Here is a 22,632-nt window from a genome sequence, read left to right on the forward strand (position 1 = left end):
ATGATTTGGAAAAAGATATTTTTTCATTTTTATGTTTTTCAACTGTTTCAAACTGATTATATCATTTGAAATGTGACTGAAACTTGAAGACAGCAACAGAAAGAAAGAATTAACACAAAATAAGTTTTATTTTGAGCTGAATTAAATTAGTTTGCCAACCCGAAACAACATTTTTCTTGTTTTTCTGGCTTAACAGCTATAACAAAGAAAACAAAAATGAAATTGTTTCAGCATTTATTTTGCTTCTCTTGTCCACCTTTTGCCCAGCCCTACAGAGAGAAACAAAGTCTAGATGATAAGGAGAGGGAAAAATAAAGGTAATATCTGTAAAAGTTAAATCATTCACTGTAGACAGCCCAGCTCTAAGGAATCACTAAGATTATGCCGATTCAGCTCAATACAGTGACGCTTACAAATACCACAGGTAGCTCTGAATGAGTTAGCTCCATGATCACTATTACGCATTAGTGAAGTACTCTGCACAAGCTAATTTGATATGCTTCTCACTCCTGCAGCTATTCTGCTTCCAAGAACCAAACTGGTAACTCTGCATGTCATTACACTTTTACTGACACAGCTTTGTTTGGAGCTACCTCAGGTAGGGCAGACTTACCTAGTGGTTCGAGGAGGATGATGGAGCTGAAATTTGGGATGGTTATGCATGGGAAACAAAAAATCAGATATTTCCTGTGCTTCAGTTAAGGGTCTTTAAAACAACATTACAATATGTGCATCACAGTAGTATGTCTATTATCACACATATTTCTGGTTTCTTCTTGTGACCTAGAATGGTGGGAGGAAAGGGAATGGATTGTCTATTTTATAGGAAATCAAATGCTGTCCTCTCTTGAGAATTCCAACTTTTCTCCTTTCTTCATTTCACTATGTAGCACACCAAGGCCATCAACAGGAGGCAGCCTTTGAGATATCAGCTTGAAAGCTATGAACAGCCAACAAGCAAGCAAACACGTCCTGTGGAGATAGATGATATCGCAATCAAGGTGGTTTGAAAACATCGTCTCATTCTTTATGAGGAGCAGGTCCTCCTGCAACAGTACCAGATAGTGCCAAATTTCTGCTGTTCTTCCAAAGGCAAATTGTCCGTTGCAAGAACAAGCCCTTAAATAAATTAGCACCTTAGCCAAAAATAAAGCGAGAAGAATTTGCTTCAGACCAGCTCTTTATAGTGATTCCCTGTCCTTTCAGGAAACAGAGGCATCACGAGTCTAAAGGAACAAAACCTAGATAATCTGATATGCAGAAATTAATATAGATTTTTTAGACTTTCCCTTCTTGCACTTCTCTTTCACTCTTAGAACCAAGATCAAAACTTTTGAGTCATTTTTTGACATTTATTATTACTTGTCATTTATTATAATATTATTTTAAGTCGTGTTGGCCAACTTTTCCCCACATATGTGCTCGGTGCAAAGAATGTTTCATGGCCCTGTCAACTCCAAAGAAAGTATGCACAAAAAGGCTAGGGTCCACTGAGGAACATTTTTTCTTATATCCAGCATAAACCTTGTGAATATTCAATTTGTACTTTGGGAATATGTTCACAAGGGGCCATATATCACAATATGCAGAATGATTTATTCCTTGATAAGCTATGCTATTTAGATTGTCACCTGTAAGGTCTTGTGATCGTTATTCTTAGTCTTTAAAGTTATACTTGCTAGAATAAAAGTATGTGGTAAATAGAGTTCAACTCAAGATCATCCCTTTATTGCATTTCATACAGTGTATATATTTGTGTCTATAACTTTTCTTATTCACAAACTTTTCTGAGTTTGTCAATCTTTACTAACCTAACTTGGGTTTTTTTGTGTTTGAGCATACCTCACCATGTCTATTAATCACAGATTTATTTTAGTAACATATTTTAAATCCAAACTAGACATTCTATTTTTTCCCCTCATATAATTATGTATCTGACATGTGGTAATTGTTTTGTAGGTGACCAATGGATACTTTTCATGGGGAAGTGGTTTAGCTACATTGTCCAACATAAACATCAGAATCCCAACAGGTAGGATAAATGCACACCTTAAACATGAAATATGTAATAGCATATTGCTACTAATTCCATTTCTTGATGTTGTGAAAAGGACAAACCCACACATTTAGGTTTTTATAAGGAAAAATGAAGGTTAAAAATGTATACAAGGTCATGAACTGTATTGGTCATATAGCTATATCATTAACCTAAAGTACTATAAATAAGCAAAAATGTACATGGTTCTTATATACCTATATCATTTATATAGTTTTTATAATAGCAGAAACAAAGTCAAGGGTAAGAATAAGTATGAAAAAGATGGTTGCAAAAAAAGTCATTATTATTTTGAATAGACAAATTAAAAAAAGAAAGAGGGAGAACTCCAGACTCATTCAAACTAAGGGTCCATCTAATTCAGTATTCTATTTCCAGCAGTGGCTACCAGTGGGTGCACAGGGACACAGCAGTCATATATTATACTTCTCCTACCACTCTTCAACATTACAGTCTCCCAGTTCACAACTATTTTAATCTCAGAGAATTCCTTGAGCTTCTCGCAGTTTGTCTGTCAAGAAATCCTCAATGAATTTCTCTTTCAATGAATTTCTCTCTGTCCAGATGAGGTCCTGTCACTTCTTGCATCCTCAATGTCTGTTGGCTAGGACTTTCACAGGTTTACAAAACATTGATTTGTTTTGAAAGACTTACATAGCAAGTGCGAAAACTAGCAAGTTAGTAGTAGTAGTAGTAGCAGCACTGTCTGTTGGTATTTAATGTCATTAAAGAGTCTTATATTTTATTTCTATATCCTATCAAGTGCTTAGTTTTAAAATAGCTTATTACATTAGGTTGACACATCTTTGATATCAGATATCACATAGTTATTAAGTAATTCCAAAGTACTATACGTAATCCCAAAGACCATATCATTTGTTTCACTGTAGCATTAGGTGTCCTATACATGGATAAACACTTCTTTGTGCTGGCCCAGTGCAACATACAACACCAGCAGAAGGTCTTTGCTCCAAGGAGTTTAAAATCTAAGGCCATGGGTTCACAAGCTGGGTGAGCCAGTCTAAGATTTTACCTCCTTTGGAAGGAATGAGATCATTAACTCCCCAGCTGGTGTGAAGCTTACCTGACAAATGCACTAGCTAGCACAGTTAGTGAGTTCAGTTAGTTAATGGGAAGATCTGAGAAGCACCATTGCCACTACAGAGTAGGACTGAAGGTAGGAAAGTGGTAGTGGGGGAAGGAGGAGTACAGCAAAGCAGAAAAGAGTAATGGATCTTCTTTCAGTTGCAGTCACTTTTTAGATTGGCTCAAATTTTCATGGAACCACAGACTGAATAATCACTTCCCGCTTTATATCATTTGACCCTAAATAACTTCCATAAAGTAACACACTCTCATACAGTGTATGATAATACCTGCCAAAGCAATAGTCTCATTCCTTTGGAGATTAGTGTGTACTTGTACTGTCCATTAATGTGTATTTCCATAGATGAGTATGTGTAATATTGCCCATTTACGTAGTGGATGCTAACAAATTTAACCAACTCTTTCAAGTGCTCTAGAATCTAGATCTGGATCTATTTGGGCCTTGTGGACTTGAGTAGAATTGGGTTTTTTTCTTTTTTGAAAATGCGTTTGTTATTATTATCATCATAGGTCAGATGACAATGATTGTGGGTCAGGTTGGCTGCGGCAAGTCATCACTTCTCCTTGCTATATTGGGAGAGATGCAGACGCTGGAGGGAAAAGTTCACTGGAGCAAGTATGTTTCATATAGCTATTAATTGATGTATTCATTTAAGAAGGAGGTAATTGGGTTTTGCTGTGAGAAATGTAAACTTCATGTCTCAGAACTGCATGTTAAATGTTTATCATCACCCAGATCCTCTCTGGAAGGCATCACCTGCACACTTATGAAGGATTTTCATTGCTCTTCTGTTCATGGTTCAGAGCAGACCTCCTCAGGAAAGGAAAGAGGATAGTCTGATGATTAATATCTAATATATTAGCCCTAGCAAATGACCTGCATAGAAAGCATATACTATTGCTGTTATCCAATAGTCTTCAGCGGTGGGAGTCGGCTCTGGATTTACGGTACTCACTATAACTGAAGTCGGCATTGCTATGCTGCTACTGTACGCACCTGTGAAAGCATGACAGGCTGGAGCTTCTTCAGCCGAGTGGTATGTGTGGGGTACCAGCATACAGGAAAGGCTGTCTTTCCCACTCAATGATGCTGCTGTTAGCGGGAAAAAAAAAGTTGATATAATAACACGAGAGCAATGCTTTTCCCCTTCCCCGGTAACTGCACAAGCCTTGCCTACGGAAGTCAGTGTTACTCTTCACAGAAATATGTTCAGAAAGCAGCCTGAGGACACCAAGTACCTAAAGACTAAAGGCTCTGAAGAAGCTGTTGCTGAAGAGGGAACTGCTAGTGAGGTCAGGCCTCGCGATCCACATGGATTCAAACCCTGTGAATGAGAACTTCCTATGGAGACTAGGTGGGGCAGCCATCACTCTTCCAGCCTGGGCAGGGCAGAGGCTGTGGAAGGGATGTGCTGTAACTCCAAGACTTGTTCTTTGATCTTAAAGATCAGTTCTGTATCCTTAAAACTACCAAGCCAAACTCTTCTTAATTAGCTTTTTGAGGAGAAAGGGTGAATTTTGTCACAGAGACCAATACTTTGTTGCCCCATCCCTTGAATAGTAACCTCCTTTGTCATCTTTTTCTTATAGCAATGTTGCAGGCTGGATATTTTTGCTTTTCCTGTGTTAGTATGTGTGGCATTTTTTGTTCCCCAGCCATATTTCACTGTCTGCTATTCTAAACATATGATCTCACTGGAGTAGCAGGTACAGTTGGAGCCAAGGCAAGACTAACTATAGTTTAATTATATGTGAGTTTAAGCTTTGAAGGAAGAAGAATATGTGACTTAGCCCAGTTAATTTCTTTGGGACATACAATGGAGATTTTGACTTCACAATCAGGCATTTTTTCTTTGAGTAGTTTAAGAAAATACAAGGATTAGGTAGAGTGTATCTTGAAATGATTCTTACAATTGTTTTCAAAGATATATTTGAGAAAGAATCAAATTTGTCCTAGAGAAAGATATGGAATCTTACGAAGATTAGACAAAAAGAGAAATCTTAGAAAGATATTAGAGAAAGATTATGAAATACTATTTAAGCTTCACGTTGTTCAAGAGTAATTAAGATCATATTGTCAGTTGATTAGCAGTCTGTACATAATCAAAGAGCTAACTCAGGTTTTAGCAAGCATCTCAGGCCTTGCTGAGTGACTTTTTTTCATTGCAAACTATAATGTGGTACTGTGATATAGCTGATGCAAACATGGTTATATTTTGCTGATAATTTCAGACTGCCTGACAGACAGATGAATACAGAAGGATACTTCAGGTATTTAACTAAGTGGATCCTATACTTTACAAAACCATAATAAAGGTCCTATTTACTCTCTTAAATCCCTTTCCATGTGATTCCACATGCATGACTAACGCAGCTACTGATCCAGGGATGAAATGCAGGCTAGGTGAATTTCCCAACAAATTCAGGTATAACAACAACACAGTAACAGTCATGATGGATCAAATTTCAGCCGCAGTTATATTGGGGTAATCCTGCAATGCATCATTGTGAAAGCCCATCATGGGGCTTGAATATCTCGTGGCTGTTGCGTTTGGCTGCAGTGAGAGCTGTCTGTCCTACTCCCAGGGTTGTCACTGGTTTGGGATCTTAGGGAAAGAAAGCATGTTAGTGTATCTTTCTATAAGAGATCTTGGCCAGGGCAAATCTTATGGGCCAGATCTCAGTTCTTCCCAGTTATACGAGACATGCCTCAGACACATTAAAAACCTTAGAGAAGGAACTGGCTTTTTGTTTTCCCCGTGAGCAATTGGCTAGTCTTCTTAAACACTGAAGCATGAGGCTAGCCGGATGCAGTGATTCAGCTGAGCCTGTTTCAGATCTGAGTTATTAACTATTAAGTCTATACAGACACATATATTCCCCTCATCCATACCAAGCCAAACAGTCAGAACCATCTTCTCAGGCCACCAGGCGAAGAAGAGTGGCTAAGTGGAAGCCCTTCACTTGGTATACCTTTTCTGTACATTGAACTGGTTTCTGTGCAAACAGGTTGTTGTGTACTAAGTGAAAAACATGGGAAACACAACAATTATAAAAGCAATCTTCCTAAATGGCCTGTTCTGCCCTCAAGCTATGGAAGGCTTCAAGAAAAATTAGGAAAAGTCAGTGTTCCCCTCAGAAGGATTACAAGTACAACTACTTACCAAAAGGTTGCAACCACAGTAACTCATTGAAAACACTGAAGGGCATTATCCACCGATGGATAAATGGTTGGCCGGATAAATGTCAGTAGCCAAAGTCAGCATACCTGCTAGCGCTGCTGTGCTGCTACGGCTGGTTGCAGGGATGGGAACAAATTCCTCCAAACTGCTGGATAGTATTTGTGTAGATGATCAGTCCTTGTCTTGCCTCAAATCTCTTGCCTATATTAGCAGAGGAAATTGTTCATTCCGCCGTTACAGTGGTATCGTAGAGATTTTGTATCCCTTTTTTCTCCTCCATTTTCTTTTTGTAAGCTGAGGGAATCTGGGCCTGGTTAGAGATGTGTTAGTCTATTTTAAAATGTTCAGAGTTAGAATAAAAGTTATCCAAACTTCGACAAGGTCTCTTTTTTACTTTTCCTTAAAACCTTGATTTAAATTAATTTCGGCATTATTTCATCTTATATATTCAAAATCTTAAAAAAAAATAACTAATCAATCTAACCAGTTTGGTCTTTCCTACCATTTCAGACTTGAACTTACCACACCCCATTTTGGGGAATACATATATTTTATAGTACAGAATAAAAATCAGTATAAATAGCCACATTTCAATAAATACAGAAATTAGAGCAAAGATTACTAATCCCAGCGGGCAAATAAAATATTCTTTTTAGAAACCTCAGGAGCTTCAGTTTCAGCCTACTCCCATGCCCTGCAATCGCATCACACTTTCAGATTCAGTAGAGTAATAAAGTACAAGACTGAATATTTAATCCCCATATTTGTGAAGGCCCCAGCTCAGCAAAGGTCTTATAGGTGTTTATTCATGAGATTATTAGTGAATGTGGGCTCTCATAGAAATCTTAACTCATAATTTGGGAGAACTAAAGTGTATTTGTCAAGCTAAGCATGGAATAAAATTTCTAACCAAGGAAGAAAATTTTAAGAAACTGAGATCCTAAAATTAGTCCTTGCTCATTCAGATGATCTATTTGATTATAATGGCAAGCATATTAAATCTGGTATGGAATTGCAAGGGGTCTTGCAAGGCTTGTGCCCAGTTTTTTTTAAATTGTACTTCAGAGGGCACTACCAGACATACACATGAAAGCATTATCCCTTTCTCTACCATTGCAATGCTCTGCTGATAGATGTTTGGGGTTTTTTAATAGAGGAAATTCAGGTTTTCTTCTGTTTTGTTTGGTTTGACCTAATTTCTGACCTCTTTTTAATCTCTCATTAGACTCCATCTTTTGCTTCCTTGTAACTTTTTTCCATTGTAGAGAAGACTGGAAGCTTCTGAATAAAGGATGAATTTTGGTGAAGCAATGTCTGTTTTAAGCCTCAATTTATGGCGCTCTGACCCTTCTGAGATAACCAAAAGGGCTTATTCACCTCTGATGTAGTATCTTCTCGGGCATATGGTGCACGAAGGAAACACACTGATTGTGCCCTTTAGGAGGCATGAATTATCAAAGTTCTTAGACAGCTGATGTGCAGCACAGGAAGCAACATGTCTCCATCATGGCATTTTGGGAAGATGCTTAATATGTGAGTCTGGCATTACAAGGGCTCTGCTATCAGAATTTTTATGCCCTTTGCCAGACTTGGATCCTCTGCTTTTGAGTGCAGCTGCAGCTCCTGGTACCCCAGCAGGCAAGCAGACATTTCTGTCTCAGCAGTAAAATATTACATCTGGAGGATTCGTAGGCTTGGGAGGGAGGATTTGTTTGCTTGGGGTTTTTTTAAGTCAGGCAAATAACACATTAATATCATTTTTCTAGTGCCTTCTAATGTCTGTTTCCATTTACCTGGCATAAACTTACTCTTTTAGGTTTTGCACTTTGCAGTGATGTGTCGCCATGCCTGGACATGAGCACCATCGCTGGTCCAGAACTGCTTTGACTGCCATTCCATGCCCTCAACACTGTTAATAAGTCAATTAACAAACAGAGGGAGCTGCAAAATCATTCATGTCATTACTGCCATTGCATGTTCTTCAAAATGTATTTCATGGATATGATCCTTATGATGTGGAGGTTGACAAGAAAAGCCTAGGTGTTGTAGTGCATGGCTTGATGCAGCCTTACTGCTATAAACAGGTTCAAAATCTGTTCTGATGCAAAAATGTGTTTGTACCTTGCAAAATCATGTGTACAAAGCTTATCTTCACTCTGGGAGAAATTTGACATTATTTACCAACTTTTGCAGGTCATTGGCAGAACTGTGCAGAGAAGCTAACTTATTGCTTGTCAACCTTTTACATGCCCAGGCAATATTAAGAATTTCATTTTTAATAGGTTTTACAATACACTTTTCATTTTTAATACATTTTCTAGCAACATAACTTGCCTGTTTAGCCACTACGCACTATAGATATGAAACTGTTGTATTTAGAAAAGTTATATACTTTTAATCAGACCTTGTTTATTTTCCCTTTAAGAAAAAAAAACCCCAAAGTGATGGTGAGTTCTTAAAATATGTACTTAAGTCCAGTTTCCCTGTATAGAAAACTTGCACAAAATGTTGTTCTCTATATTTCCTGCTTACTAAATGTCATTTACCATAACTTACAGTGTAAATGAAACTGAACCTTCTTTTGAAGCATCCAGAAGGTATTATTTCTGTTTTTAGTGTATCATGATACACTCATTCATTTCTTCAGAATTTCCTCAAACCTTCACCTTTGTACCCTCCAGTCATCTCTGTGTTTTCTTACCATGTTGATAATAATTTACCGTAGGATTTACTGACAGATTGTGTTAAATCCAGTGGATCCCAATCTTCTCCAGCCATTGTACCACTACCTCAGTCTTATCTGAAAGATGTTCAGTGCTCCCAGCTCCCATTTGACATCACTGGGAGTTTAGTGTGCTCCATATGTTGCAGGACAGGCCCTCTAGATGTAAGACAACATTTTGTGTACCCTCCCATGTGCTTGCATGTTTTCTGATCACCACTGGGTTTTGTGTTGCTTGTAAACCAGCTTGACAGCTGTGTGATGGAGCAGGGCAGACAGCGTGCGAAGGGAACCGGCTGTGCTCCAGCTGAAGTCAAGCAGTGCCTCCACCCCTGGCCTCAGCAAAAGGGCCTGCAGGTTTAAAAGAAGGACAAGCTAAACTAAAAACACATCATAAACGATAGAGAAGTAGTGGCACACATAGCTGTGGTTGGGAGCCGCACCATGATTTGCTACCTGATAATACTGAGGACATATTTCATACTAGTGCATACTGAACTGCTAAAACTCCTAAAAATTTTGGGATACTACTGACTGCTTCTAACCAGCTATTTCTCATACCCTAGCACCCTCTCTCTCAATAGCAAATCCTAGATGCTTTCATACAAAGCTATATCAAATGCTTGGTTTGAAGCAATATCATCGAAGAGACTGAGAAGGAAGATAAAGGTTCAGATCCACAAGCCAGTAACAGTTCACATCTCCTTCCTCACACATCTCGGGCATCTCAGAAAAATGTCTGAAATTACATGACCTTTTTCACCGTACATAGGCAAAACAGCCAGAAGTAAAGAACATTCATACCCCTATTGTACACATCTCATTAGGTATTTAGACACGTTTAAAGTACATCTAATAAGTACTTAGGAGACTGTAGTGATTCCTTCCCAATCTGTATTGAACTGTTCTCTTTTCCAATATCATGTCAGTCCACTGAGGATCTAATAGACTTAAAGGAAAAAAACATTCACTGAGAAAAAAGTATTTCACCTACACGGCCACATAAAATAATCTAAAACTTCAGAAAGCAGCAAGTCAAGTGTCCTGATGCCACTTGAACGGTGCCTTTTCACTACCTGTTTTGACGTTAGAGAAAAAAATACCAAATAACTATTCTTGTGAGAATTTAATAATTTGGTTATTTATAATTTGCCTTCGGGTTGAAACTGCAGTTACTAAACTGAGGTAGGTACCAACCATTTACAGTAGAACAGAATGCAACCTAGAGTGTAGATTTTGCCATTGGGGAGAGAGTGGGTGCTGTTCTAACAAAAGCATCTAATTTAAAATTCTTCCCTTCACTTTTGTAACAGTTGCTTTGCCTATGTGTTTCCCTGTATTTTTATGAATGCAGATTCATAAAATTAATTTTAAAAAACCCTGATTCTCAGCCATTTCATAATGTGGGTGCTTTGCTTTTTACTAATGCTCTTTATCTGTCTACAGTAGAAACAGATACTCAGTGGCTTACGCAGCTCAGAAGCCGTGGCTGCTGAATGCGACTGTGGAGGAGAACATTATCTTTGGGAGCCCATTTAATAAACAGAGGTAAATATCAACCCCCTTGCAAAAACACCTGGCAGCTTCTTTTAAAGAGGTTTTTGGCTTCTCCTTCTGGAGGAAGTGTGTAGATTCTGAAAAACATCAATGCACATTAACCCTGGGGTGGATTTAGCTAACCTGACTTTAGCCATCTCAAAGGAAGGTTTCTGTTTTAAATTAGTCTTTCGAGGCTCCACCTCTAACCAGAGTGCATGTCTAAGATGTTTGTGAGAAATCACACAGCGGCAGTGGCTCTCCATGGAATACAGCGGAAGCCATATGTGTATTTTTCAAGCAGCTAAAGATAGGTGAGATGAATCCCATCTTTGGAGAGTACTGACATGTTTTTGTTTTGTTTAATGCAGCCTGAGGTTGCCAGAGGACTCTGGAAATAGGGATACTAGGCATGTTTCCACCGAGTTTATGTGCTAATCCTGCTGTGAGCAAGTTACCGGAGCAGCCACTTTACAAAAACACTGCATGTATGAAGATGGGGTGCCTCGAAAAAATAACCTTAATTCTTCCTTTAGAAATACAGGAGAAGGGGGTGTGAAAGCTGAGGTGCACAGCTTTTGTTATGCTTATCCAGCACTTGCTTCTCGTGTCCTTCTAAAAGGTCAGCTAACAAATGCAGTGGAAAAAGTGACTTGACTTAAGGAAAACAAATTGCTGATGTTTACAAAGGCAACACTCTCTTTGTTTTAAGTTATTAAAAATACATCCCATTCCTCTCAGTGTGTGCTTTGTTAAGATGTACAACTCTGTTCCCACTTAATAAAACTTAGCAATGACCAAATATCTCAAAATACAGATAAACATCTAAAATTTCAGGGACGAGATTCCTCAGCTACTGGATCCATCAGCCTAACTTCACTCATATCAAAGGGGCAAGGCTGAATTGCACCACTCAGATAGTCTGATCCCAGCTGCTTATTAGCAGATCACCTGCAATACCCCACAGACCTAGAAATCTCACAACAAATTTCAACTTTTTGCAAGTGGGTTCCTGATTCTGGCAAGATCAGAAACACTGTAAGGATCCTTTTTCCTGTAATATCACACTGAAGTAAATGAAGAGGCACCTAAAGGGCAAAGAATAATAACTCATTGGAAAATGGCTTCAAATACTCCAGAGTCCAGCAAAACAGCTCTGTGATAGGGAGGAATGTACTCAATAATTTACGTAATTGAATCTTTAAAAAGTAGGCTTGCCAATAAAGATCTCTAATAAATATGTCATTTTTTACAATGCTTAGTTTACAACGCTCCATGATTAGTTGCTGAATAATCATTTTGTCCTACTTATTTTTGCAATTATCCAACCATCATAGAGCCATAATAACTTAGCAGTGAATTTGAGCTGGAGGTTTTGTGTTAGCAGAGTAAGCGGCTGGTTAAATAATTGCAGTGACCGTATGGTTTTTACAGGTACAAGGCTGTTACAGATGCGTGCTCTCTGCAGCCTGACATTGACTTACTGCCATTTGGTGATCAGACAGAAATTGGAGAAAGGGTAAATAATATAAATGCTTTTATGTCTGCTTAGCCTATGTATTAAGAAGGAGCTCTCTGATGTCACTCAGACAGATCTAGTCTGTGTTGGGCTGCCAGCCTGGTAAATAATTGTAATTCACCAGGGGTTACTGCAAAAAAAGTTGAAAACTTTTTTCCTTCTTCAGCTGTTTCTCAAATGGGATTTGTTTGATCAAAGTCTCCTATGTTTTGCTTGCAGAATTTGATGCTAGTATTGGTCGCATTTTTCAATCTAAGAAGCCTACTGTGCTTAGAGAAGCTTTTCGTAATTTACATTTATGCATGATTAGTTGCTGAATAATAATTTTTCTTCTGATATTATATGAGGATTATGCTTGTTTATCAACAGGATTAGCATTTTAACGAAGCTTTTTATTTTTATTGGAACTCTGTATAATTGTAAGAAATCGTATTTCCAAAGTCCTATCATAATGTTTATTCAAAGATGCATATTTCTGATCCATTATACTCATTAGGGGATTAATTTAAGTGGTGGCCAACGACAGAGAATCTGCGTAGCTCGAGCACTCTATCAGAACACCAACATTGTCTTCTTGGTAAGAATTTTCTTTTTCACATGGAGCATGGAAAGTTAGTAATACAACTGCCATTCCTTATATTTAGCTTTAGAAAAATTTATGTTAGATTTAGAAAACTATAGGGACTTGTATTCAACTCCAACTCCAAATTATAGAGATAGGAAATAAACATCCACCAGAGGCAGCATCAAAACATACTGGGAGACTGATGAAGGTGGGATTTCCTACAGAGATTAACACTGGAAGAGTAGAACAGATTGTCTAACTTCTGCTCGCTCTCAGTGGTGACCTACTATCAACATAGTCCCACTGAAATCAGCAGGACGTCTGATAAGGAAAAGCACCATCATGCAACTACTTGTGAGCAATGAACAGACTGAGGTTTCAGCACTCTCCCGCAGAGTGCTGTGGATTTGAACAAACTCCTGTCTCTGTTACTAATTTCAAGGCACGTCAGGAATTTCAGGAGGCTACTGCTCATGAAGGCGCTATTTGAGCCTTTTCAAAATTAACCAGGGACTTCTGTTCTTAGAGAAAAGTGTTTGCATATTAGTATCCTTATCTGAATGTTGTCTTGTTGCCACACTCACTCAAAGTGAAGACCAAGCACATCTGCAGTTTAGTTTGGAGGAAATTAGAACAGTTCCTAACTCTGCTTTATCTTTCCTGTGCCAGTTTCCCATCAAAATTCGGCCCAAGCTTGGCTCTGGATCCTGGCATTTTCAAATTTGGATGGGAAATTTCAGTTCTGGTGTTCCTGATCAGGATTACTCCACACTGCCAGTGTGGCATCAGCACTGCACACATCTAAACCCAAAAAATTAACTGAGTCCATTGCTATGAACTGAAGAGCAATGAATTCTAGCTCACTGTTTTGTAGTGCAGCCCTCTGACTAGGTCTTAGTCATTAAAGAGAGATGGAACGTTAGTAATGGCAGATGCTTTCTATTTTTAAAAAACTCTTGAAAGAAATAAAACTAATTTTTGTATCCTTTTCTAATATTTTTTAATATGATTTGATTGCAGGATGACCCATTCTCTGCACTGGACATTCACTTAAGTGATCATTTAATGCAGGAAGGGATTTTGAAGTTTCTGCAAGAAGACAAGAGGACTCTTGTTCTGGTGACACATAAGTTACAGTATCTACCACATGCTGACTGGGTAAGAGAACAGATACCATGATGTAGATTTGCTAATGATGAATGTACACTTGAAGTTAGCACCATAACGCTTGATGAGATTACTACCTTTCTCTGTAATAGGATCCCTCTTTCTTAATTCCGTATGTCACGTGGCTAACTGCCACTTTACATAACACGGATTTTATAGTAGAAGGAACAATTTTATTTTTACTTTATTTGTGTAGGTTTTTTTGATTGAAAGCCACTGGAGAATTATGACTTAATTGCAAATATGACTATTACTTATAATGTCTTGTCCATGCTTTTTACAAGTACAGGTAAGCATGGCTTATAGAAATTTCAGTTTATGAGCTGTGTCAACAAACTTTAAAAGTTATTAATAAAATATTGAATTAAATTAACACAGAAATTTGCATAATGGTAGTCTCAACAATACTGAGACATGTCTGGTAGGATCCAGGTCAGTGATTATGGTATCTATGTTGCTGAGTAGACCTATTGGATGCTTTCTCCCCTAGATCATAGCAATGAAGGATGGAATGGTGCTTAGAGAAGGGACACTAAAGGATATCCAAAACAAAGATATTGAGCTATATGAACACTGGAAAACTTTGATGAATCGCCAAGATCAAGAATTGGAAAAGGTAAATAGGAGCATTTGGGCAGGGATGACCTTCCTGAAAAGAAATATTTTTTGGTTAATTTCTAAAAAAACCCAAACCATGTCAGAAAGCAAGTTTTAAACTAGACATTAGGGAAAAAACACATGAACTATAAAGAACTTTAAGGACCATAATAGATTGTCTAGGAAGTGTGTGGTATATCCGTCACGGGTGGTTTGTAACATCCTTTTGAAATGCAGTGCATAACTGATCCTTTGCTGGGGCAAGGGGCGGAATAAGAGACTTCCTGAAGTATCTCTTAGCCTTTTATTCTGTTATTGCCATGAGCATTTAGGATTCTCTAAAGACTATTTTTGAAGTTTTTATCATTCCAGAAGAGAGTAAATGAAAGAATGGAAGAAAGGGAGAGGGAAGAAAGGACGAGGACGGATTTTCTGAAAGATAAATCCTAAAATACTGTGCTTTTGCATTCTGTGAGCTGAATTATTGGAACGGTCTCTTTGAGGTTACTGTTGGTGCTACCACAATGGTGACAGCTAAGCTCTCAAATTAATAAATAAGTTTTCTTATTACAGGATATGGAAGCTGACCAGACTACTCTTGAGAGAAAAACTCTTAGAAGGGCCATGTACCCCAGAGAATCCAAATCACAACTGGAAGATGAAGATGAAGGTATGTTTTATCATTTCACTTTATTTATTCTATTACCATGTATCATTGCCTTTCCACTTGAACAGCTGGCAGTTCTTAGCAATGAAGTATGAAGATATTGATGACACTTGGTAATAACAGTGGAGAGTCCAATTCTTCAACCTGTTTAGAATATGGCTTGTTTAAGGGATTCTCCATAGGTTTCTCTAAACATTGTGCAAGCATAACGTGTACCAAAACAAGTTAATTTCTTCGCCGACTCATACTGCCTGCAGGTATGTGAGGTAGAGGTGAGACAGAAGTAAGGGGTGAGATAGAAGTAAAACAATGGTAAGAATTGTTATTAATGCAAATTGAGGTAGCTCTGCCTAGTCATTGGCACAATAATGTTAGATCATCTGTAGCCCTGTCCCTCATGAGATATCTGTTCTGGGCTCTAGATATATCACCACATGATCAAACTTGTAGCTATTTTCAATTCTTTTTTGGATATGGAGTTAATCTGCTATTTTTCTAGCTGAGACTATTTATGGGAGAAATTTCAGGCTTTGGTCTCAAGCTTAGCTTCTTGTTCGCCCCAAGTCTCGGTGGTTTTAGAGGCTGCAGATTCAGATTCATGTCACTTTTAAAGTGGGGTGGGGGGCAGATATTGGCAGCTGGCAACAAGACCCATCAAGAATATCCCTGGGATGCTAGACCATGCCTAAATGGAGTAGTCAGTCCTGGCAAGCAGTAAGTTTGTGCCAGGGAAGAGAAGAGGTGAACTGTAGGCTTCACCTTAACTCAACAGGAGCACTAATTGCAGGGATTATCATGGCGATGTTGGCTGGAGTGATCGCAGAACGCACACTGGCTATTAGCAGGCTCTTTGCTGCTGCCTTGTGCTTCATCTGGCAATGCTCGTGACAGATTGTCATCTTAAATCATAGGTCTGTAGGTCCTGGATTGCTCCATTTTGAAGAGATTTCCTATCACTGCACAATAGGCAGAGCTGGACCCCAAAGCCCCTGAGATGGAAATATTATGTTGGCTTCATATTTCTTTGACAGAGCTGAGCAGGACACCTCTTACTATGTCCAGTCATCAGTACACTTTATCAGTTAAATTATTGGGGGAGTTTAAATTGAGGTCATTCCCAAGCTCCTCCTTTTGGTCTGTGCAAGAAAGCTTTGCCAAAAACCTGTATCTTCTTTATGGAGTAAGATAGAAAACACAGGAAAAAAAAGGCATGTCCATATAGTCCACAGAATACCTACAAAAAGTATCATTAAGATCATAAAACACATATCAGTAACTTTAGGGCAGAAATATAACCTGACATTGCGTTCCAGGGCATCCACACTTCTTATGTGACCTAGGGAATGTACACAAATCTCTGTGTCCCAAAAAGTGTAGAATTTCAACTTTCGAGAAATCACTTACTAATTAATTTTCAATGTTCAATATCAGAAATGGGTGGAAATGCTGTCAGTTCAGGGCTGTCAAGAGCAGGTCAACATTTCTGTTCCTCAAGTGCAGCCTGCAAGGCTGTGATGTATATTTTTATTACCTGGAAAAAAAATTATTTTTAAATGTAATGTTTATGCACCTATGAAATATGTATTTCCCATGGCAGAATTGTATTTCAGTATAATGTGAGCAATTATCATACAGTCAAAGGTAGGACTAGAAGAAACGTTAATGCCACAGCTGTGCTCTTTTATATAGACAAAACTTTAGTACTCAGGAATAAAGTAAAAATTGAATTATTTCATGCAACAGATGACAGAGCATCTGGATGGAAAGGTTTGGAGAGCTTTCTAGAATCTCCCATATGACCCAAAGTGCTCTGCTGACTGTATAATAAAAGCAATGAACAGGTTGGGAAAGGCCTAGTCTCTACCATAATTGGTCAGTACTGAAGACCTGACTTACAAAAATATTTATTACCAAAACTGTAACTAGTCAAAGACTGACAGTCTATGGAGTTGCTCACAGACCACAGGGGAAGTCTTATAAAAATATGTCTGAAGTGTTTGCTGGTTTTAAACAACAGATTTAATTTTGCCATTAAAATTAAAATACAAACCAAAAAAGTCAACCAAATCCAGTAAAACCAGGTATAATTCTTAGTACTGAATCCAAGCTAACTTGATCAAATGTCTGAGTCACAGAGGAAGAAGAGGAAGAAGATGAAGATGACAATATGTCAACTGTCTTGAGGCTCAGAACAAAGATGCCGTGGAAAACCTGCTGGAGATACCTAACCTCTGGAGGATTTTTCTTGCTCTTTCTGATGATTTTCTCAAAGTTGTTGAAACACTCAGTTATAGTGGCCATAGACTATTGGCTTGCTACGTGGACATCCATGGACAATGCAAATGAATTCAGGAATGTTGATGATGTTAAGAGCACAAATAAGGTGGGCCATATCTTGGAGCTTGACAGGGAAAAAAAAAAAAAAAAAATGTTCTAAAGTGATTATTTGCTGTTCGTCTAGAAGCCAGCTAGATTGGAAAGACAGTTAGATATAGTAAGATTGCTTATTATATAGGATGGATTAATTGTTTATGATAAAATATAAGAATTCAAATTTTATCAGTCTTTTCAAACATGCAAAACTGAAACAGAAGCATGTTTGAGGTTAGAAAAATGATTGACTTTGAAAAGGAAGGAATCTCCTACTAAACTCTTCCATCTGGATTTTTTAACACCTAAGTCAATGACCCCATTTTCCTAAGTACTGGCTGTCCAGTAATGTCCTGCCAGAAAAAAAGGTCTTCAAATGTGCTGCTTAAATACAATCTGCTTATAGCTGTAAATTCGACTGATATACAAATCTCTCACTGGAATCCACTTAGTAAACTTTCAGAAGGCTTTAATGTGTTATAGCCCTGGCACATTAGTCTAGGATTTGCTGTTGGAATTTTAGTGGTGCTTGAACTTAATAAAATGGAACTTTCCAACATCTCTCAAAAATGTCTTAATTCTTGAGAGGTTCTACTTTGGTTGAGTTTCTTGGCTAACAATTTGCATACTTTTGTATTTGTCCAGTTAGTCTGTCTTCACAGTTCTAAGTACTATCACTTCAAGGTCTTGAAGGGTACTCATCAGTAGGTAGAGGGATCTTAGAACTGCCAGATCTTCTAATTATGTGAACTTAATGAATTGCAGTCCCCTCATAGTTCTTTTATTTCCCAAAGATTACATTAATACAATTATGTAATATAAGTGATGTGACACGCTAGCTGATTGGTACCAGGTACCTTGGGAACTTCCTAGTAGAAAAGAGAAATGTGTGTTTGTTTATAGGACTGATGTGTTTGTCATTTTATTAGACTTATCATGTAGCTGTCTTCAGCACCCTCTCTGGAGCAGGGATTGTCCTTTGCCTCATCACATCTCTGACTGTGGAGTGGATGGGTCTCACAGCAGCCAAGAACCTACACCATAATCTCCTCAACAAGATCATCCTTGGACCAATCAGGTACAGCAAAAATAACGTTCTTCCTGAAAATGTACATGCCCAAAACCTGTCCTGGTTTTGTAACTAGGAGGATACTCCTGTGAGAAGCTCTTGTAATTGCCCTGTTTTCTTCAAGGCCTCAAAAAGTGAAAATAACTGGGGGGGGGGGAGGGGCAGAAATTCCATGTCAGAACATGTGACATTCAGCCCCTTTTTTATCTGGCTGAAATGTGTCAGATAGCTGGTACCCCCTTCAAGGCTGGGGTGTCAAGGAAAGCTTTGAGTGCAGTTGGTGTCAAGGAAAGCTTTGAGTGCAGTTCTAGCTCCAGGGAACCCAGCTCCAACCCTGAGCAATGAGCATGGGGTCAAACGATGTGGACACCAAGTTTATTCTGACGGCCAGGGACAGGTTCTGTGCACGATAACCACAGTGTCTCACAGGCAGCAGGATGGCCAAAAGGATGCCTGCATAATGAATACAGTTATCGCAGTTCTTTTATGAAACAACCGAGTCCTGGTGCCTAGTACTACGCAGGAGGTTGAGTAGTGGTCAGTGACAAGCTGTGATCTTTGGAAGGGATCTTAAATCTTGAGGGACTGCAGGGGGCAAGACGGTAGGTTTTTGGAAGAGGAGACTTAAAAGTTGGGGGGGGGGCGGAATGCCAAAAGAAGCATTTGGATAGTCAGGATGCAGACATTATGATGTGTTATGTTATTCATATTTACTGCTTGGTTTTAGAAAATGTCTGGACACAGCTCTGTGTTCTGTCTGACTGGGCTTTTTATCCAAAACTGGAATTCCTTTTCAGGTAACTTTTTGTTTTTAATTTGTTCAACAGGTTTTTCGATATGACTCCATTGGGGCTAATTCTAAATCGCTTCTCGGCTGATACAAATATCATTGATCAGGTAGACGTATCAATATATTCTGGTTTATTACATCTTGGCTTTGTAAATTTTTGCTTAGCTACTGAATAAGATGATGTATTAAAATATTCAGTAGAGAAAGGCATAGCAAAAACAGGCTCTGGGAATTATAGTAGACAAATTCAAAGTAGAAAGTACACACACATTTGTAGTAATGAGGGCAGGTAACCATTAGAATAAACATGGTGGGAGATGGTGGCTCTTAATGTCTTCATATGCAGACTGGTTGCTTCTGTTGGAAGATCTGGATTAGCAAAACACCAGATTTTGGGCTCAAAACAGGAAACAGGGTTGAATATAATAACTTTAACTATATGGGAGTACATGTGACAGATGTTCCATCCCAGCTGTAGCACCTGTGAATTTAGAGCATTCAGGGAGAGGAAAGGATGCTTTCACTATGGCTGTGAATTAAAATGTTTGGATGAGTAATAATCCTGAATGTAAGGGTGATGGGAACATGGAAGGAAAATTAAGAGGCTCTGAGAAAGAGCACGCTGTTTCTCTAAATATTTGGGATACCAAGAACAATTTTCTCTTTCTTGCCTGCTATATAAACAAGGTGGAAATGGCTTCTATTTCCCCATGATCTTTGAAACACTGACCTTTAGGAAAAAGCCTATTGACTCATTTTTTAACCTCTGCACATTTGAGTAGTAGACTCACAGAAACATAAAGGCTCCTGAGAATATCAGTAAGTGCACAGTGGTATCATTCCACTTTCCCTATGGTCCTCTATAGGAAAAGGCATATCGTGGTTCTACCAGTGACTTTTGCCTTATGATTTTTTTTGTTTCACTCTAGCACATTCCTCCTACCCTGGAGTCTCTTACACGGTCCACCTTACTCTGCCTGTCAGCCATCGGAATGATTTCCTATGCCACTCCATGGTTCCTTGTCGCCCTCGTGCCTCTTGGGATAGCATTTTATTTCATCCAAAAATACTTCAGAGTTGCTTCCAAGTACGTATTAAAAAACTGTCCTGAAAATTTCTTCTAAAAAATTTCTACATACCAATTGTGATGGAATGTGAGGTTATAGGAGCTAGTATAAGGGGGGAATGGCCATGGCATCCTGCTTTTCATCCCGAGGTATGAATTTCAGTCACACATTGGAGGATGTTTCCAGCTGACCTGACCTGATGGGGTATTTGGGGAAGTAACACTAGTTGCATCACTTTTGTACGCTGTTGGCTGTAGAGTCACATGAGCATGAAGTTTGTTAATCAACTAAACCAGCTTGTATCTGGTCAAAGCTCCTTTTTGACCTTTTGAGGGTTAGTACAGAATGGAAAATAACTTCCTGGATTAACGTCAGTCACGGTTTTTATTTCATATTGGGAAAAAAACTCCAGAGAAAGTCATTTCCACTGTACAGCAACATTTCATATTCAGAATGGTTTACTGGCTATAAAGAGTGCGTTTTTTCAGCAAAAGGAGTGTCATGATTTCTTAGAGTCATGCTTCCAGTGCTAAATTCATTATATAATTTAGTAAAATATCTTAAGCAAGCCATTTGAAGTTTTTTCTTAAATTCAAGCAGCCACGCTTCCTTTTTTTTTATCAGCCAGGTTTCTGGCTAGATTTACTCCACTTTCTGATACTTAAAAACACCTGTCAAGGTGCCTGCTGACCTGCAGGGATGTCAAAAAACCTGCCATCATTAGCAGCTGTCACTTCTGGCCCTGTCTTTGCAGTATGCACATGGTAAAGCATTACCTGCTGTTTGGTAGCATCCAGTTAAAAGACACAGTGATTTTCAACTGAGCATTCCAGTACAGTTGGCTTCATGGACAATACTGTTATTTAGGTAGCCTGAGAAAGAATTCTGTCAGTTATTCCCCTTAAATCAATGGAGCAGGAGGGGCACAGAGCAACATATCAATAATTTAGCTTCACTTTAGCCTACTTTTATCATCTTTCCTCAGAATATCCAAGGAGATGTATTCATAAGAAAACTCTATAATCAGAATTCACAAAACAAAAATGTTTAATTTTGAAATAATTTGCTTAAATTCTCTGAGATTTTTCAGAAACCTTATTCTTTCTCCACCAGGTTTCCAAACTAATGCTGTACATGGCAGTACACCAGGTCTCAAGGTGGCTAAGGAATCAGGAGACCTGGTTTTCATTCTTAAATGCATTATGGTCTTCTGAGTGTCACCCTGTCCTGCTACACATAGCAGTGCACACTGTTTAAACTTCTTATTTAAAATACACAAGAGTAGGCAAAATCTAATGTATTAGACCCCAGAGAAATACTGCAGTTTCTGGCTGTGATTTTATATGTGAGATTAAAGCCTCCATCTGTCTCCAAGCCTGGTGTTTTTCCACATGCTGTACCAATAGCCATACCATGCAAGCTAGTGAGAAGTTGATCACCCCTGTAGGTCAGCACACACACGCACATACACCCATTGGCTCTGTAATTGCTGGTCTTCTGCAAGTCCATGAGTACCTCATTCATTTTATTCCCTTACAGTTTTCTGGGAAAATCTGTATCAGCAAGTGCTTTTTTTTTTTTAAATCTGTTTAAATTAAACTCTTTTAAATCACTTGTGAAGCATCCAGGGTTGACTTGTGTTCTTTCAATCCACAACAGAAATTAATAAATCCAATTTATTTCTAGAAAAAATAGTCTTGGGAAATGTAGGATGAAGGAATAGCTTCAGCCACTATTTATAATTTACTTGCATGCAGTACTTTCCAGGCATATAAGCTTCACTAATTTTTAGAAATGCAAATATTTACAGTATTTCTTGCAGCACTTTGACTCTTTGTTGTATTTTCCATTACATCTCTCAAAATCTTCTGTGTATTTTCCATCATAAATTTGAAAGAGAGCATATTTATCATCAAAACACAAGCAGCAAATTCAGTTCTGTATACTGTAACATTCAGCATCACGGAGCAGTTATTTCTCCTGGCCTATCCAATACAGTGTGCAAACATAATAGGATTTTAATGAAGAGTTTAAATATCTAATGATCTGGTCTCTCTTCTGTTTATACAACTGGCTGCTATGCCAATGGCAGAGTGTTGCAGAAAGATGTGTTTTTCTCTGTGGTTTGGAAAACATTCCTGTTTCAGGAATAAATCATTAAATATCATTGCTCCATGCAGGTCTTGAAAATATCATTGCTGAATAATTGAGGAAATTT

The 22,632-nt window shown here is 38.4% G+C and overlaps 1 protein-coding gene across 10 annotated transcripts in view; it reads left to right on the top strand.

Moving 5' to 3' along the window:
• ABCC9 (ATP binding cassette subfamily C member 9) overlaps window positions 1-22,632 on the top strand; it is a 100,529-nt gene that overhangs the window by 58,257 nt on the left and 19,640 nt on the right. For 5 of the 10 annotated variants that reach the window (XM_075506522.1, XM_075506531.1, XM_075506548.1 and 2 more), the window contains 15 exons: window positions 891-1,001; window positions 1,960-2,032; window positions 3,674-3,779; window positions 5,396-5,434; window positions 8,904-8,942; window positions 10,514-10,615; window positions 12,038-12,122; window positions 12,619-12,699; window positions 13,708-13,845; window positions 14,345-14,470; window positions 15,025-15,121; window positions 17,254-17,501; window positions 18,418-18,566; window positions 19,385-19,454; window positions 20,277-20,434. In XM_075506522.1, coding sequence (XP_075362637.1) covers window positions 891-1,001; window positions 1,960-2,032; window positions 3,674-3,779; window positions 5,396-5,434; window positions 8,904-8,942; window positions 10,514-10,615; window positions 12,038-12,122; window positions 12,619-12,699; window positions 13,708-13,845; window positions 14,345-14,470; window positions 15,025-15,121; window positions 17,254-17,501; window positions 18,418-18,566; window positions 19,385-19,454; window positions 20,277-20,434 — 1,622 coding nt within the window. The remainder of the gene's footprint in view (window positions 1-890; window positions 1,002-1,959; window positions 2,033-3,673; window positions 3,780-5,395; window positions 5,435-8,903; window positions 8,943-10,513; window positions 10,616-12,037; window positions 12,123-12,618; window positions 12,700-13,707; window positions 13,846-14,344; window positions 14,471-15,024; window positions 15,122-17,253; window positions 17,502-18,417; window positions 18,567-19,384; window positions 19,455-20,276; window positions 20,435-22,632) is intronic. The other 5 variants (XM_075506566.1, XM_075506582.1, XM_075506574.1 and 2 more) reach the window with 5 other exon arrangements.

The sequence above is a fragment of the Mycteria americana genome, chromosome 1, assembly GCF_035582795.1.
Source record: "Mycteria americana isolate JAX WOST 10 ecotype Jacksonville Zoo and Gardens chromosome 1, USCA_MyAme_1.0, whole genome shotgun sequence".
NCBI classification, from domain to species: Eukaryota; Metazoa; Chordata; class Aves; order Ciconiiformes; family Ciconiidae; genus Mycteria; species Mycteria americana.